Source organism: Sinocyclocheilus rhinocerous, unplaced genomic scaffold (genome assembly GCF_001515625.1).
Source record: "Sinocyclocheilus rhinocerous isolate Xijiao unplaced genomic scaffold, SAMN03320098_v1.1 scaffold697, whole genome shotgun sequence".
Classification (NCBI taxonomy): domain Eukaryota; kingdom Metazoa; phylum Chordata; class Actinopteri; order Cypriniformes; family Cyprinidae; genus Sinocyclocheilus; species Sinocyclocheilus rhinocerous.
This window is the reverse complement of record NW_015664033.1, coordinates 1,454,186-1,472,644: the sequence shown is the minus strand read 5'-3', so window position 1 is coordinate 1,472,644 and position 18,459 is coordinate 1,454,186. Positions and strand designations below refer to the sequence as shown.

The 18,459-nt window shown below is 40.5% G+C and overlaps 2 protein-coding genes across 3 annotated transcripts in view; both read right to left on the bottom strand.

Annotated features, from left to right (window-relative positions):
* The window catches only part of LOC107729430 (SH3 and multiple ankyrin repeat domains protein 1-like), a 121,545-nt gene extending 120,016 nt beyond the window's left edge, over positions 1 to 1,529 (bottom strand). The window contains 1 exon segment of the mRNA XM_016539916.1: positions 1,300 to 1,529. The gene's annotated coding sequence lies outside the window, so the exon portion shown is untranslated.
* Positions 1,530 to 10,255: 8,726 nt separating this feature from the next.
* The window catches only part of LOC107729507 (serine-rich adhesin for platelets-like), a 19,236-nt gene continuing 11,032 nt past the window's right edge, over positions 10,256 to 18,459 (bottom strand). The window contains exons 1-3 of one of the 2 annotated variants that reach the window (XM_016540047.1): positions 17,571 to 17,783; positions 17,195 to 17,355; positions 10,256 to 16,982 (exon numbers count right to left, since the gene is read on the bottom strand). In XM_016540047.1, coding sequence (XP_016395533.1) covers positions 11,515 to 16,982; positions 17,195 to 17,355; positions 17,571 to 17,596 — 5,655 coding nt within the window. In that variant the 5' untranslated portion in view covers positions 17,597 to 17,783 and the 3' untranslated portion in view covers positions 10,256 to 11,514. Of the gene's footprint in view, positions 16,983 to 17,194; positions 17,356 to 17,570; positions 17,784 to 18,459 lie in introns of those variants that run through there. The other variant, XM_016540046.1, reaches the window with a different exon arrangement.

The window sequence follows — 18,459 nt, the reverse complement described above, 5'->3', positions numbered from 1 at the left end:
GAAATATACTTAATGGATACTGAAGCTTTTAAGCTTTAAAAAGAACACAAAAACATCATAAAAGGGGTCCATATGACTGTCAGAGGTGCAATATTCTGCATCATCTGACGTTATACAATAGATCTGTGTGACAAAAAGATAAAAGAATTTAAGCTGTTATTCACTAAAAATACTGACATTTGCTCTAGCTCTCCTTGGCGTGTTTGTGGATTCGCGATCACATCAAGTCAGATCTTTTTTAATGAATCGGTTGATGCGCTTCACAAAACATTTGTGCACAAAGATTATCATTAAATAATAACCTATATTTTGGTCTGTACTAACAAAGCTTTTGCATGGGCTCATAAGACTTGGAATAGAGTGCACTAGTCGTATGGACCACATTCAATGGTGCTTTTTGAATCTTCAGTTCACTGTAATTGCATAGGAAGAGTGACCGGTATAATATTCAATATTCCACCCTTTGTGCTCCACAGAATAAAGACAGTCATAAAAATTTGAAATGACATGAGAGTGAATAACTGATGACAGAATTTTCATTTTGGGTGAACTATCCCTTTAACAGCCAATTCTGTCATTCACTGCATATGCTTACGAGAAAGAAAGACAAAAGGCAGTGAACTGGAAAGAAAACTGATGTGGCATTTAAGTGATGCAATCATACGAGAGAGCTGCCACGCTTGCAGATCAGTCCGTTAGCACTGCTCGGTGAGTAAGTCTGCATGCATGCCAATGTATGTGGGTGGGTGTGTTTCAGGGAGTGACAGGATACTGCATATCAGGCTTCTCCCTTTAAAATACAGAGGAGAAAAAAACATTACACTCTGCTGATTTGTATCATTTACTTGTCATTATGATGATCTTTCTGTGCCAAGCTCTTTCTCTCACAGCAATGCCAAATATATATCCAGAAAAACTTACTCCCTGCTGATGCAGTATTCACCTATTCTTTCTGTGCACCTCCTGTTTTAAGCGAACCTCTGTCTCTTTAAAGGAAGATCAGATTCTCAAGCTGCTGCAGCCAAACTACAGATAACAAGCACCACCAGCCCAGTCTGATCACCTCACATCATTCACTCTGTACAACAGACACAGCGCATGCACGGGTCGCCTCTGTTTCCCAATAGCTCATATTTCCAGATCTGAATGGCTCAACTTTAAATGGCAAACCACCAGCCAGCGTCTACACTCATAAGCCCTTTCGGGATCCATTCATCGCTCATCCTCCGCACATTTTCACAGCCTCCCATTCCATGCACCCCCCTGGCACAGGCGTAAGGAGAAAGAAGCCCCACTTACTGTCTTGCTGTGGTTGCCTCTATTTGTAGATCCCTCCTTTGTAAATGGAGAGAATGACAGCAGTTATAAAAGAAGGGGAAAATCCAGCAGCTGGTAAAAAAAAAAAAAAACGGGGGGGAAAAATACAACAACGACAAAAAGAGAAGGAGAGGAGAGAGAGAAGGCAGATAAAACAAAAAAAAAAGAAAGAAAAATGAAATGGAGGAAAATAAATCACTGCGGCAACAATTAGGCCTTTGGAAATTACATTTTAGAGCGTGTCCTGCGAGCCGGTGAGCGCTGGGAGCCAATGCATATCCTCAGCGGGCAGACACCGTTCCAGTTGCTGTGCAATAGTAACACTTCTATTTCCTCGGTTCTGACAAACGATCTCACACTCTCTCTTTCCCTCCTCCCTCCTTTTCTCCCTGCCACGTTCAAACAGCCCCGATCGCTCGTTCTCTTTCAGCTGGTTGGTTGGCTTCGTTCCTCTCTCATCCTCTTGTTTCCCTCCCTCCATACCTGCCTTTCTCTCTCTCTCTCTCTCTCTCTCTCTCTCTTCTATCTCTGTCAATCGCTTTTGCCCCTCCCCCTCTCCTCCACCGTCTTCTCCATCAGAACCCAGATACAAGGCAAACCCCTCCTTCCCGCTCTCCTTCTCTCCGGCTTTCTTTGATGTTGTGAGGAGTTCTGGACTTTTGGCTGAGGACGAGGAGGAGATGTCTTAGACTATGGCGGTTTCTGAGGATGGCATGAGAGAAGGAGAGAGATGAAATGAAAAATTCATCAGGCTACACATTCTGCACAAAGCAATAAAGTGAACTCAGGCTAAATTCATTACAAGGAAACAAAAGAAAGCAATTCGCAGCATGGGGCGAAGACTACTGAGGAAGACGCGGTAATAGCGGTTTCATGAGCGAGCACTCCTTTAGATGCGGCTCTGCAGCAAAGGCCAACTGTGTTAAAACATGAATTGAGGTCTGCAAGAGGAGGAGTGAACCACTTATTAGCTTGGGGAAGGAAAGAGGGAGAAAAATGGAGGGGCAATAAAGTAAGAGGGGTTATAAATGTAATTAATTATAGATATTATAGATGGGATTGAAAGGTTCAGTGAGTGCTTATTAGGACAGAGGAATGTAGAGAGGTAGGAAACAGCAAAGACAGAAGTCAAAAGTGGTGGGGAAATAATACTACAGGGGCCTTTGCCAAAATAAGTACTCGCTCAGGAAAAAGGGTACAAAAGATGTCACTGAGGCAGAGTACACATTTGTATCTTTTAGGTACCAATATGGACCCTTTAGGTACAAAGGTGTACCTTTTGAAAAGGTACCGGCCCAGTGACAGCTTTCATACCTTTACCTTTATCTCGCTTGCTATTTAACAGACCCCTACACACGACAATGTAGCAGAATCAATAAGTGACCCTGGTCGCAACATCTCAAATCTTTTGTGACCACTTGTGAACAGATTTCAAAGGAAAGGGTCTCTGAATACATACATTATTTGGTACATCAGCTGAATACATACTAAGTGCACTGCATGTTGATAATATATATATATATATATATACAGTGGGTACGGAAAGTATTCAGACCCCCTTAAATTTTTCACTCTTTGTTATATTGCAGCCATTTGCTAAAATCATTTAAGTTAATTTTTTTTCCTCATTAATGTACACACAGCACCCCATATTGACAGAAAAACACAGAATTGTTGACATTTTTGCAGATTAATTAAAAAAGAAAAACTGAAATATCACACGGTCCTAAGTATTCAGACCCTTTGCTCAGTATTTAGTAGAAGCACCCTTTTGATCTAATACAGCCATGAGTCTTTTTGATGCAACAAGTTTTTCACACCTGGATTTGGCGATCCTCTGCCATTCCTCCTTGCAGATCCTCTCCAGTTCTGTCAGGTTGGATGGTAAACGTTGGTGGACAGCCATTTTTAGGTCTCTCCAGAGATGCTCAACTGGGTTTAAGTCAGGGCTCTGGCTGGGCCATTCAAGAACAGTCACAGAGTCGTTGTGAAGCCACTCCTTCGTTATTTTAGCTGTGTGCTTAGGGTCATTCTCTTGTTGGAAGGTAAACCTTCGGCCCAGTATGAGGTCCTGAGCACTCTGGAGAAGGTTTTCATCCAGGATATCCCTGTACTTGGCCGCATTCATCTTTCCCTCGAATGCAACCAGTCGTCCTGTCCCTGCAGCTGAAAAACACCCCCACAGCGTGAAAAATTTAAGGGGGTCTGAATACTTTCCGTACCCACTGTATATATACATATATATATATATATATAATTTTATTTTTTTTACTTTTTTTTCAGTATTTAATTTTACATATAGATTTTTTACATAAAAAATCTTAATATAGAGGGGCTACTTAAAAAAAGGTGCTGGTGCTCTTCTATTAAAGAGAAATAAATTAAAATAAATTACATAAATGTTATTAATTAATTTATTATAACCTCAAAAACAATGAAACAAGAAAAAGAAATCAAAGGTTTTAAAAATTCTACAGATAGATTAGGGTGGAAGAACGTTTAATTTTCCAGTCGGTCATGAATTTCTCTGAATTGAAATTCAGCTTCATGGCAATTCAGTTCCGTTAATTCAAGTTAATTCAACTCAAAGTCCAACTCATCAGTTGAAAGGGGGCCAATTTTTTAGTTATGAGTTTTGTCTAATCCTGACGTCAATACCAGGTTTACATGTCCGTGTGACTGTCTGGCACCATGTTCAGCTTGTGTTCAGTTAAATCAGTATGGAGTTTGTCTTGTCACATGTGTGAAGGTATATGATTATGTGTGCATTAGAGATCTAATTTATAGCATGTGAGATACGATGCATCAAAAAATCTAATGTAAGAGTTTCACTTTGGCCCTAGCATAAAGTCGTTCCACTCAAGTCACACAGCAAATGTGCAATATATATATATATATATAAATGAATGTCTACCAGTTCCACATACCCACACTCACTACTCAGTGCTGTGTGTGTGTGTGTGTGTGTGTGTGTGCACTTGGATGGGTTAAATGCAGAGCACAAATTCAGAATATGGGTTATCATACTCTGCTACATGTCATTTTCACTGTTGTACAGTATGAAATGACAATGATTTTTGATGTTTTACTGTCAAAGAATGTAATAAGTGATATACTTTTAACTGTATTATAGGTTTGTTAATGTTGCTAGAGCACAATGATGCTAAAAGTTTTGTTGAAACTCATAAATATTGAATTGCAAATGCTAAGCTTCATAATTGTACGTACTTGTACAATTTTTCGTACTTGTACTTGATTTTTCGGGTGAGGTTGTCCTGGTAAATATACAATTTAAAATATGAAATTTGACCACTGGTAAAAAAAAAAAAAACGGGGGGGAAAAATACAACAACGACAAAAAGAGAAGGAGAGGAGAGAGAGAAGGCAGATAAAACAAAAAAAAAAGAAAGAAAAATGAAATGGAGGAAAATAAATCACTGCGGCAACAATTAGGCCTTTGGAAATTACATTTTAGAGCGTGTCCTGCGAGCCGGTGAGCGCTGGGAGCCAATGCATATCCTCAGCGGGCAGACACCGTTCCAGTTGCTGTGCAATAGTAACACTTCTATTTCCTCGGTTCTGACAAACGATCTCACACTCTCTCTTTCCCTCCTCCCTCCTTTTCTCCCTGCCACGTTCAAACAGCCCCGATCGCTCGTTCTCTTTCAGCTGGTTGGTTGGCTTCGTTCCTCTCTCATCCTCTTGTTTCCCTCCCTCCATACCTGCCTTTCTCTCTCTCTCTCTCTCTCTCTCTCTCTCTTCTATCTCTGTCAATCGCTTTTGCCCCTCCCCCTCTCCTCCACCGTCTTCTCCATCAGAACCCAGATACAAGGCAAACCCCTCCTTCCCGCTCTCCTTCTCTCCGGCTTTCTTTGATGTTGTGAGGAGTTCTGGACTTTTGGCTGAGGACGAGGAGGAGATGTCTTAGACTATGGCGGTTTCTGAGGATGGCATGAGAGAAGGAGAGAGATGAAATGAAAAATTCATCAGGCTACACATTCTGCACAAAGCAATAAAGTGAACTCAGGCTAAATTCATTACAAGGAAACAAAAGAAAGCAATTCGCAGCATGGGGCGAAGACTACTGAGGAAGACGCGGTAATAGCGGTTTCATGAGCGAGCACTCCTTTAGATGCGGCTCTGCAGCAAAGGCCAACTGTGTTAAAACATGAATTGAGGTCTGCAAGAGGAGGAGTGAACCACTTATTAGCTTGGGGAAGGAAAGAGGGAGAAAAATGGAGGGGCAATAAAGTAAGAGGGGTTATAAATGTAATTAATTATAGATATTATAGATGGGATTGAAAGGTTCAGTGAGTGCTTATTAGGACAGAGGAATGTAGAGAGGTAGGAAACAGCAAAGACAGAAGTAAAAAGTGGTGGGGAAATAATACTACAGGGGCCTTTGCCAAAATAAGTACTCGCTCAGGAAAAAGGGTACAAAAGATGTCACTGAGGCAGAGTACACATTTGTATCTTTTAGGTACCAATATGGACCCTTTAGGTACAAAGGTGTACCTTTTGAAAAGGTACCGGCCCAGTGACAGCTTTCATACCTTTACCTTTATCTCGCTTGCTATTTAACAGACCCCTACACACGACAATGTAGCAGAATCAATAAGTGACCCTGGTCGCAACATCTCAAATCTTTTGTGACCACTTGTGAACAGATTTCAAAGGAAAGGGTCTCTGAATACATACATTATTTGGTACATCAGCTGAATACACTACTCAGTGCTGTGTGTGTGTGTGTGTGTGTGTGTGTGCACTTGGATGGGTTAAATGCAGAGCACAAATTCAGAATATGGGTTATCATACTCTGCTACATGTCATTTTCACTGTTGTACAGTATGAAATGACAATGATTTTTGATGTTTTACTGTCAAAGAATGTAATAAGTGATATACTTTTAACTGTATTATAGGTTTGTTAATGTTGCTAGAGCACAATGATGCTAAAAGTTTTGTTGAAACTCATAAATATTGAATTGCAAATGCTAAGCTTCATAATTGTACGTACTTGTACAATTTTTCGTACTTGTACTTGATTTTTCGGGTGAGGTTGTCCTGGTAAATATACAATTTAAAATATGAAATTTGACCATAATGTTTATTACTTGATATGGCATGCATTAGATATGAGGCCAAAACATTTCTACATTTTGGATTTTCTGATGCACCCTAATGCGAGACCATCATGAATCCACGCATGACTGAAAATCAATGTGTGAGACAAGACAGACTATAAAGTTGTCTGAAATGGACTGTGTATCAGTTTGCATAACTGTGCAGCAATTAAAAAAAAAAAAAAAATCTGGTGACAATTCACAACAAATCAAACCAGACCAATAACTTAACAATAATCAGTGACAATGCTGCTCTAAGATTTTTGTGGTACAGTAGTGCAATAGTGAACATATGATAGTCATTTCTGCACCTGCTATTGTCGCAACAAAAACATTTCTCCACTGCAAAGTCTTGCCTTTATGGCTCCATCACTTCTTTTTATGTCTCCTGCTACTTGGGCAAATATTTTCTTCCTTCAACATTAAATCAGTCTGGCTTTTAACTTCCATCTACAAATTCCTCGCTTCCATCCCTCACTATTTTCATCCACTGTCGTTATCAAGCTTTCATCACTTCTACCATTTACTTTGCTTTATAGCACTAGGTGCTGTGTCTCTGAAACTCCTTCATACATCTTTCCTTACTCATCCATTAAGTCGCTACTAGCAAAAATTCCTTCAACCCATCTTCCTCTTTGAGATTCATAGCTATTCCTTGTCTCTCTTTTCCTTCATCACACAACTGTTTCTGAGAATTAAGTATAGCTGTTTTACACCAGATGTACCTGACTCGAACATCTTAGTCTGTCACATCCAAACACTTAAATCACTTCCAAACCAATCCAAAAAGGCTTTGGTTAATATAATTGTGTTTACATATTACATTAACGCTAACTCTGTTTGATCATTCTATCTCCAGCAGACACGCTCAAAACCACTGGCAAAAAGACACTGATTGAGACAGCTTACAAATAGCTTAATGTCATAGGGCAAGTAATTCAATATACAATTGTCTGCTAAATTAGCACTGAGACATTGTGGAACTTGAACGTCCAGTTAAGGAAAGAATTCATCATTCACTTCTGGATCGATTTCAATCTCTACAAACACGAATACTGTATGGCAGTTTGTCCGCTTTGCCTGTTTCAAATCTAAAGGGGTGAAAGTGCCTCCTCCTTTCCACTGTCCTAATCTATTATCCATCCATTTCCACCCTCTGTGGATATGACAACAAGCTTTCAGGCTGCTAAATAGCGCCATATACACGGCTCTCTAAGGGAGGTCACTGGTTCTTCATTTAGAGATGATGTTATAACTTTTAGTACATTTACACTTCAGAGTTAGAAACATCACATACTATTCTGGAGAGCTTGTTGAAACTGAATGTTGAACTGTAGCACTGCGAACTTAAAATTAGACAAAAAAACAGAGAGGGAAAAGGACACTGAATAAAGCCTTCTGGCAGAAAATACTTAAATGATCGGACCTCTTAAATAAAAGAATACGATTTTAATAATTGATTCATTTCAAAATATAATCGCGTACCAATTACCAAGGAACATCTTTTAATGGCTCAGTTTTAAAGATTTCATTTTCATCTGATAGAACGAGCATAAAACGGGGATGGAGAGATATGGTTGGAGTTACCATCAGGGAACAGATGGAAAGGTTAATTTAGCCATTTTAAACTGTAAATGTTAAGTAACATTACGTGTACAGGAAGGTGGGAGGGAGGGAGGGAGAAAGGATGGTTGGGTGTAGGAAAGGATTATTGAATAATTCAAAAAGAGACGAAAGCACAGATGAATCAAGTGGGCTAGCGCCTGTCTCACACTGAAGCTGGATAAAATGGAGGATGCTACTGTACATCTCTTTTGTGGCACAAACCCGCCTGTAACATTTGCCAGTGAGCAAGGCAGTGTCTTCAAAAGAAGCAAAACCTTGGGTCACCAGATCTGAGTCAACAGCAAGAATTGAATGTTGAGGTCTTTCGTCACCTGCTTTTGCAGTAAACTGGAGCCCGGGTTTACGAATTGTTACATCTGTGCAAAGGAAGTCATGGTGATACAGCAAGGTTTTTCGGTCCTACAGTGTTTTCCGCAGTGCCTCGAAGGTTCAGCCTTTCACCGCCTCAATATCCACTGCTTTGCTGCCTGTGTCCTCGTTATGAAAAAAGCTGTTCCACTTGGTTTCAGAGTTAACCCTCTGCTCACTGTTGAGAGAAGAGAAAATGGGTCAAGAATGGGGAAAGGGGATGAACAGGCGATAAGAAACAAAAAGGAAGTGGACAAAGGGTTGAAAGAAGGATTGAGGGATGAGGAAGAACCAGAAGTACTGTAACAGAGGCAGCTGGGTGAAAATATGGCATGAATAAAAATGAATGAACAAACAAGGAATGTAGACAGATAAATAGTTCGGAAAAAGATGGCTAAAACAAAAAGAAGAGGAGGAAAAAACATCAAAAGATTAGCTGTAAGATATTAGGAAAGCAGAAAAATAAAGTGCACATTTTAAATATGCATGCAAGACAGTGCAAACAACCAGAATAAGATGAAAAGAAGTGAGGAAACAAAAAAAAAAGCTTAGTGACGGGTTAAATCTGAATGAGCTGCAGTGATTGATAAAAGACAGTGCTTACGATAAAGATGCATTGTGGGTGGAACACGTCAAATGCTTATGCATTTGTATGTGTTTGCGAGTAGATGATATACAGATTATTTTAATGTTCCCTTCTCTCTCCTATGGCTAGTCATTTATATAGTCTTTGCAGCAAATAGGCCAATTCAGACACTGCAGAAAAGACCTGTAACCTTGAATACCTACTGGTAGCACTCTTTGAGAACACTGATGAAACTTAAATGGCTTTATCAGCAGAGTTGAAAAAGGAAATATATAGACTCTTCAGTCAGATTAATCTCCTAATAAAACCATACAAGGCCTAATCAATATAATAATAATAAATCAATAAGAATTAATGAGAGAATTGCCCTTTTCAAAAGAAACATTCATTTTGAGATAGATAGATAGATAGATAGATAGATAAAATAAAATACCATGAACAGTTTCATTTAAAATCGTTTCATTTTAATTGCATTAATTTCATTTTTTTTTTTTTTTTTTTACAATTTTACAGTTGAACATTACAATTTAAAATTTATCTCAAATGTCCTAAGTAACAAACAGGATGGCCATACAAGACATACCGGAAAAAAGACATCTGAATTGTAGATATTAAAAAACGGTAATATACATTAAGTTCAGTACAATCAAAAAATTCAGTTATATTGAAGCACCATGTTAAAGGGTTAGTTCACCCAAAAATTAAAATTCTGTCATTAATTACTCACCCTCATGTCGTTTCAAACCCGTAAGACCTTCGTTCATCTTCGGAACACAAATTAAGATATTTTTGATGGAATCTGAGAGCTGTCTGACTCTGCATAGACAGCAATATACGAAGCTACGAGAATACTTTTTGTGTGCAAAAGAAAAAAAAAAAAAACACTTTATTCAACAATTCGTCTCCTCCGCGTCACCCTTTAACGCCATTTAGGAGAATATCCGCTGGACGTAAACAGCGTATGCTGTTCTGTGTCAGCTGCGTCACACGAATACGCTGTTTTCGTTCAGATTAAATCACAACAACGTAGGAAACAGATTATTCTCGTATCTTCATAAAATTACGGTTGAACCCTTGATGTCACAAGGATTATTTTACAGATCTCATTTCAGTTGTATTGCTGTCTATGCAGGGTCAGACAGCTCTCAGATTCCATCAAAAATATCTTAATTTGTGTTCCGAAGATGAACGAAGGTCTTATGGGTTTGAAAAGACATGAGGGTGAGTAAATAATGACAGAATTTTCATTTTTGGGTGAACTATCCCTTTAAGAACATATTTAAATAAATATAATACACTGGCTTTTCATAGACCAAGGCTTAACACAAACTACGTTATAAACATGTAGGACAGCCCAGGGCTCTCTCATGTCTGTAACTATTAAAACTGAGAAGAAACCAACAAACGCATTTCATATCTGACATGTACTGGGGAAGTAAAAACTAAAAACCCAACACAATATATACGGTTGGAGATGATGTCAGCTTTTGGGTCTTGGTGGCCTGTAGGACTACAGTACATTATCGTAACAATATTCTGTAAGTGTTAAGTGAGTCTGATCAAGGATCAGCTCCAAAGGGCACTAAACATCTCTCTAGAGTAATACAAGTGGTAACTAAGTAATTATGCATTGGCCCAATGTACCAAAGCAATGCCCAATATGATACAAAACCCCATGAAGCTGATATAGACAAATGTTTGGTGTTAAAAAGGGCATCCAATGCCAAAACACATTTGTGCTTGCAAAGTGTGTTTGATTTGTGTGGAAAAGATGGGAGTCTATTCAAATAAATGACACCACAGATGATAAAGATGCTGAAATTGCCGTGATTGAAATATGCATTTAATGTAGCAGCTGCTGCAGTCCTTTAATGACATGCAGGAATCCCCTAAACCAAATACAGGACACCTGAGAGCTGCTCAAAGTATGTGTTTGTCATATGTCTCACAAATATTTGTGCAGTCAGTGGTGCACACTCTCATTTAACTTGACAAATGGGCTTTCAAACAACCCTAAATTAAAAGCACACGCTCCCTGCTCTGGTCCTTCATGTGCTAACCCACTGAACTGTGCAAGTTGCCAGCCACACTTCTTTTTCTCACATATGATCGGTCACATGTTCTGCAATCTAGACTGCTAACTCCGAACTGAAAAGGCTAGGAGGAAACAGAGAATTTTCACATTGTGGAGAACATCCCCACCATGTGGCAAGTCTAATGTACTACAGGACGAACAGAATATCTATTTTTCTCTGTTTTAATACAGAACCACTAGCATGAAAATATTATCTTCTATAATAAGGTACTAAAGAAAATTCATCATGTAGCATACAAATAACTGAGCAAGTGTGCTAATAAAAATATGTCTTTAAATATTTCAAGAAAATCTGTTTCGATGCTAAGAACAGGACATTTTACATAATACAAGTTTAATGAAAACAAAAAGAACATCTTATTACATTGAAGTTGTTTGAAATAAATAAAGTCTCAGCATATCAATGACAAATGGTCGTTATTAATCAGTATATTGTAGGTCCAGATCCACTGTACCGTCAGTCACCACAAGCCTAAGTCTCTTAGGCTTGCGTTCCGTTATGGGGGTGCTTTGCGAGTGGGAGGTGGAGAAGTGTAGAGAATTACATGGGTGAGTTCCTGTCCCCTGATGCTGCTGATCCTTACTGTTTTGGCCTGCGTGGACTTTAGACCCTGCAAACCTACTCACAGAGGGAGGAGGTGAGAAGTTTGAGGGACCACACGCTTCTACAACCAGCCTTCCTTGAGTTCCCGAAGGCTCCATAAGACAATGATAAGTGTAATTTGCAGGTCCTGAACCAGAATAATTCAAGCTTTCACCATCCTCACTGTAGCCCAGGGTCAGAGAATGATCTCCGGTGAAGTTCACTACATAAGACTGGTGAGGAGTTTGACTGTGTTCAAAGGTAGTTGACTGAGTTTTAATCAAAGGGACCCCATGGATTGAGGATTCTCTGTATCCCAGATGAGGACTGCTGTGCTGCGACGCAGGAGGTGAAAGAGAGGAGCTGAAGTTGAAATCGGAAGAATCACAGTGAGAAATGTTTGAACACATCTGATTCTTATTGGGCTGGATAGAAGACACTCCAGAAAGTTGAGTGTTTTGAGTGGGAGCCACAACAGCATGGGGTTTTTCCAATTTTGAGAGTTTGCTTTGTGATGTACTGTAAGATTGAGAACCTTGAGATGAGGGAAATAAAAACGCGGAGGACAGAGATGGATCTTTATCATTTCTTGAGATCTGGGACTTTAGGCCTGCATTGTTCTTGAAAAAGTTTGTTGTGGTTTTGCTAGAGCTGATAAAGTAAACAGGGTGAATGCGATCACCTTGCGGACCGGGATTAGCAGGGTACTGTTTGGAAGGGACATTCTTTGGTTTTTTTTGCAGATTTTCAGCCAATCTTGAGAACCCAGCATTAGGACATCTAGCAGAAGACTCTTTTCCACTGTGAGAGCTTGATGGACCTGGACAAGCATAGACGCTTTCCAGGTTGTTGTGAGATTTTGAGCTGCCTGCAGCCACAGAAACTCGACAAGCATTCTGGCCTTCCTCGTTTTTCAAGACATTCTTGGGGTTTGAAAAAAAAGGAAGCTTCTTGTCATTGCTACGAAAAAGTGCATTACCAGAGCTGAATGCACCTGGATAATCAGCATGGAAGGGTGTAACAAGGTTACTCTGAGGTCCAGCACCATGTAGACTTTGTGTTGACTGGTTTGGAAAGACAGATTCGTATTTAGCCTTTGAGCTATGCAGGTTGAGAGGTCCATAGTCTTTAACGTCAATTTTAGCAAGGCCTGACTCTGAGGACTTCAAGTTCACAATGGAATCAAGAAAGTTTAACTTTTTATCCTGAGGATGCAGGCGTGAATTTGGGTGCCCAGGCTGTTTAGCACTTGTAGATGCATTGTTAAACATTGTCAAGTCTTTGGGGAGAAACTGTGTTGCTGAAACTTCCTGGACCTGGAGCTCTATGGGAGTTTTTGACAACTCGCCATCAGACAAGTACAGATCTTTCTCGGGGTCTTGAAGAGGAGCAGAACTCGTGGCTGTATTACAGAGCTTATCTTTGAAGAGACTGAGTTGTGATGCACCAATAGATGAGGATGTGTCAGACTGAGCAAAGACAATATCCGGGAAACTTAGCTCCTCATCACTACTGAAGTTACTCACTGGGCTTGGGGATCCTAGGTAAGGGGTCTCCGGATCCCATGCATCAGTGGGACTTTGGGAAAAGGGGCTGCTGAAGGACCCGGTGTTATGTGGTTCACCAGGATAGTAATCTATTAAAGAGCCTGCCAAGTTGTTTTGTGCAGGCATCTGATCGTAGCTTTCGAGATTTAAACATGGAAACTCCAGCACATCTTCAGAATAGTTACTAAAGCCACAATCGGTGGAAAAGGGAGAAATGGGAGGAGACTGAATCTGAGAGGCGGTTACACTGGTATTAGTGGGCACACTTTTCTCGCATACCTGTGACTGGCTCAGAGCCTGGAGTTTTGACAGACTTTTATTAATCTGTAACAAATTGTGACTCAAGCAAATGTCATTGCTTTCTTTATTGTCACTTCTACTAACTCCAGGCTTGAGACTATCGAAATTGTCTGACACCTGCTCTCTTACATTCTCTTTTGCTTGAATACTCCCACTGACATTACTAACTCCTGCCAGCCCATCATAACAGGGAGAGTAAAGTGACAAAGGTGAAAGGGATAATGGTAAGGGTGAAGTCTCAAAACTCAGTGGATCTCTGAAGGTCTCTGTCCCCTTGGTACAACTACGCCCCGCCATTAGTTGCTGGCACTGAGACGGGTTTTCGTCTTTAACATTGCCGAGAGGCATCTGCTCCACTATTGCTGCTGTAGAGAAGACAGATGTTAATTTCTCTGGCTCCCCGTGCACAGTATCAGTGCTCCCATCTTCACTGTGAGCTTCTTTCCACTCCACCTCCCACTTGCCTTCAGCTCTCCTGCACAATCTAATCAGAGGCAACGGTTTAATGTCATCAACGTCTGCCTCAATTTTTGGGTCAGATGATTTTTGTTGTATTTGCTTGTCGGTAACATCACTACTGTCTTGAACAATTTCTTTTGGTGTACTAACGTTCTTCTTGTTAATGCAAACAGCCGATAGTTTTTGTTGTCTTTTACATGGCTTAGCTGCACATTCTTTTCTGCAATGTTCCAGCACGTCTTGAACTGCTTTGGTGGCTTTCTCCAAACCTACGCCGTTATCGGCCTCCCCATGACCCCGAATTCTCTCCATTTCTGCATTTAAAATTGAGACAGAATCCAAAATGGCCCTAAAAGGGTCAACTAAAGCCAAGCATTGCTGTGGGCTTGACTTGTCCGCAACACTTTTTGCCTCATCCGTACACTCCATTGCCCACTCCTTTCCCCTCTTCCTCTTAAGGCGGATTCTGCGGATAAGCTTCTGCTCTTCTTCCGTGTTATCCGAAACATTTGAGGTAGACAACTCATCACTGACGGCATGCTCAATATTATCTGTAATCTCACAGTCCCCTGGTCCTTTCTTTCTTCCTTCTACTCTTTTGTCACTTTTCGCTTGGTTCTCCTCTCCCATGTTGCAATTGTCTGCTTCTGTCATTTTAGATGTTTCATGCTTAGGGTCATTGATTGTCCTCTCACAAACATGTACATTACTTGTGCCATCTCTGCATTCAGGAACTCTGACATTGCTTCTCCCTGGTCCACGATGAGCACTCTGAAGAGCTTTACAGTATTGTTTAGACGAAGTCTTTATCAACTTGGATGAGCCACGCTTTTTGGACCCAACATTGGCTTTGAGAGTTAAACTTGATTCTGAATGTTTCAACAATGTTGTATCCACACTGCTGCTTTCGCTTGGCTTAGGTAACAGATTGTCCGAATTGAGTTCTTTGCCTTTACTGACATCAGTACATGGCGTTGCAGGAACATTAATATCCTGTTCTGGGTCTGTATCAAGCGATTCTCGAAATGCTCGTTTCTTTAAGGGAATGCTGCTCTGGGGACTGTGATCCAGAGAAACCTTGCACATGGATAGAGGTTCTGAGGAAATCAAAGTGTTTTCTGACTGTTTCACTTGAGTATCTTCATGTATATTTGGATGATCAGCTGCCGTGAGTCCTTTATTAGGGTTCTCATTCCCGTTATTAAGTGCTTCATGCTTGTCCTTTGTCTCTTTATTGTCAGTAAGTGATAGTGTCTTTATATTATCAGCTTCTCTTTTACCACTGTAACTGCACGGAGGTTGGTGGTCATTAGCGTCCTTATCTTGTTGACTAAACTTGCAACTCAAATTCTTTCTAATATCCTTCAGCAGTACCCTTGCCTCTTTAACAACAACAGTCCTGCTACCAAAACGTGCTGTTACCACTTTCTTTTTCAAGTGATTTTCTTCAACTATTACTTCTTCCTGCTTCTTGATCATGCTTTCTTTATCCTGCACCTCAGGTATGCGTTCAACATGTGCTTGTTTCTCATCCTTATCGGCTCTTTTCCGTTTCTTTACAGCAACTTCTGAATTTTTGGGAATTGTAACTTCAACAGACGCGACCGTTACAACTTTATTATCTTGCTTGCCTTCAATTTCATGCTCACTGTGGCTATCCTTACCGTACGCATCCACAAGTTCTTTTGCAACAGGTTGTGTGACTGTGTTTTTGCCAGTCTCTAAATCACATGTTACTTTTAAGTACTTATCTGCACTCTCCATATTTACTGGTGTGAAATACAACTCCTTCACCCCTTTCTTACCTTGTCTATTGCCGTCTTTGCTCCCATTAAATTTTGTGCTCTGCTGTACTGACGCTGCTGCTGGTGCCGTAACCTTGTCTCTTCTACTGTCTGCCTCCCTCTGACCTGTACTTTCATCCTCTGGCTTTCCTGGGATAGCCACCCTGACCAGACTGACTCTGAGGTAACGATTTAACCCTGAGTGGAAAGAGACAGGACTATTAAGAGATGGTGAAGACAAGGAGGGTGTATCGCTAACAGCGCTAGAAGAGACAGTCTGCCTGTGGTTTTGCTTGTTATCCCCTGAGGTCTCTGAAGCTACACAAGCACTAACATCACCAGCCACTTCCCTGAGGCAATCCCTAAAGACACTCTGCTGCGTCTCTCTGATCACCATGCTCTCTGTTTGTGATGATTTGTCACTGTCAGTCCCAGCGTCTCCATCAACGTGTACATGTTTATCATTACATGGTTTACCTGGAGAGATTACAACAGGGTTAGTAGTGTCCATAGACACGACCTTGCTTCTTTTTTGCTGCTTCCCATCTCGTGTCTGTGAGTCAGAGCATTCATTTTGCCCTGTAGAGAGTTTAGGATTGGATTTGATCAGTCTGGTCCTCCTTTTGTTGAATCTGGAGAGTTTAGATCGCCTCCTTGTCTGGAGACTGCTCAGACGACTACGAAGAATATTCCTGGTCCTTGAGGAAATGCCCTGGTGGACAATTCTGACAGATGATGCATCAATGTTACCTCCCTTGGCCTTCATGCTGTCTCTTTCATGTACACTGGAAACACATTCAAGAGTAAAGGGTTTAAATCTAATTACGGGGTCTCCATTTAACATGTCTCCATCCTCATCTTTCCTCTCCTCCGGTCCATTTATGTTGGCACTACTGAGAGGTGGAGAGACAGATTTGCTGTTCTTTGTGATCCTCTCTGGTTTTGGTCGCACTTTCTCAATTAGGTATAGCAGGGCCCTTTCTTTGCTCAAGGGGTCCTTACAGCTTAATAGGAAATTTGTGCTGTGCTGATAGAGGCTGATGCTCAGCTCCTTTAGCTTGAGGTGAGGAAAAGATGATAAGAGGTTTTGTGTCCTCTTTTCCACCTGTTTGCAATGCTCCTCCCTCCTCCTCCACCTATCAGTCTTTCTCATCTTGCTCAAAACAAGGGCGTTCCTCTTTGTCCGTTGGGAATATGTATTCCTCATTGGCAAGGCTGACAAGAGAATGAGACAAGAAGAATAGACATCCAGAGTTAAGCGGTTGGCCATAATGAACTTATGCCAATACAGGCTTTTTACCACTTTATTAGGAAATTGCATGGGATGCTTAATTATAACCCTTGTAATTTTACACTCAGAACATATAAATTTTTTTCCAGGACACAAGTAATAAGAAAACAACTAAATATGAATGGCATAAGCATACCGGAGTTTGATACAGTGAGAAATGGCTTTGGGGTGCCATTTCCCCTATTCCTGTTAAGCCTTAGGTCGGTCTCTCTGAACTCATATTTCTGTCCTGAAGGATCCCCAGAGCAAGCCACATCTGGTGACTGGTCTCTCTTCTTAAATGATCCCTCTCCTCTCCTGCATCGATTGGCATCATTAGAGTTGTGATAAAAGCAGATTTAAAAGGCTTTTAAATGTATTTCTGTCATTAGAAACCTAATTGACATTAAACCCTAATACAGTTCAGACCAATTACAAGCATCCATTGAGATAATTGTGCGTTATAGATCCCGCATCACTATAATACCCACAGCAGATTGGCCTTGAAGCAGTATTAACGTATATTCTCTCACCTCTCACATGTGCAACATTCACACATTTCATTATTCTCTCCAAAAAAGCTGTCCCCATAGTAACTGGTAATCTCCTCCCCCGGTGAGATGGGCCGCACCACTTTTATACAAGCTCCATTCTTATCTCCAGGGACAAACTAATAGGAGGAACAGAAACAGTATGAGCAAATTACTTTTCAGTATACACTGTTTGCCTATAATCTATTTAGTCATATGCCGGGAAACAAGTGAAAACAAATTAAGGAAATGTAATTAAAAAAAGGGTGATGCCCTGTTAGGACTGAAGTCAGATAAAATAATACAATAAAATAAATAATAAAATTTACATACATGTTGACTAATAAACGTCAGGAAAGTGAGTGAAACACACACAAACACACATTTTTATCAAATAATACGTCATTAATAGCGGTTCAGTTCCATGATTTGGTACGATTGCGTTCACATCAGCAGCGAACCGTACCGGAGTTCACTTGAACCGTACCCCAGACCACCCTTTTTAAGCGGACTCGGGTACGGTTCGTGGGTGCGCACCCGAGTTCGGAAGACAGCGTTCACATCATCCAAACGTACCGAACTCTGACGTCAATCGAACCCGGGTGCGCACCAAAAGTGCTAGTGCGAAAGCACCCTAAATCTCTTAAAACACAATTTTAACTCTTTCCCCGCCAGCGTTTATGAAAAAGTTGACAGCCACCGCCAGCATTTTTGCTGATTTTCACTAAAAGTTCATGACCCCCACAATACTTTGTTTTATGATTATCTGAACATGCAATACATCAAAAATAAAGAACAGAGCCTCTACTTTTAAACAAAAACATCAGTTTTATTCTAGCTTCAAGCATTCTTTTTTATCAACACTTGAATGTAGGTAAGTTTTATAAAAAAA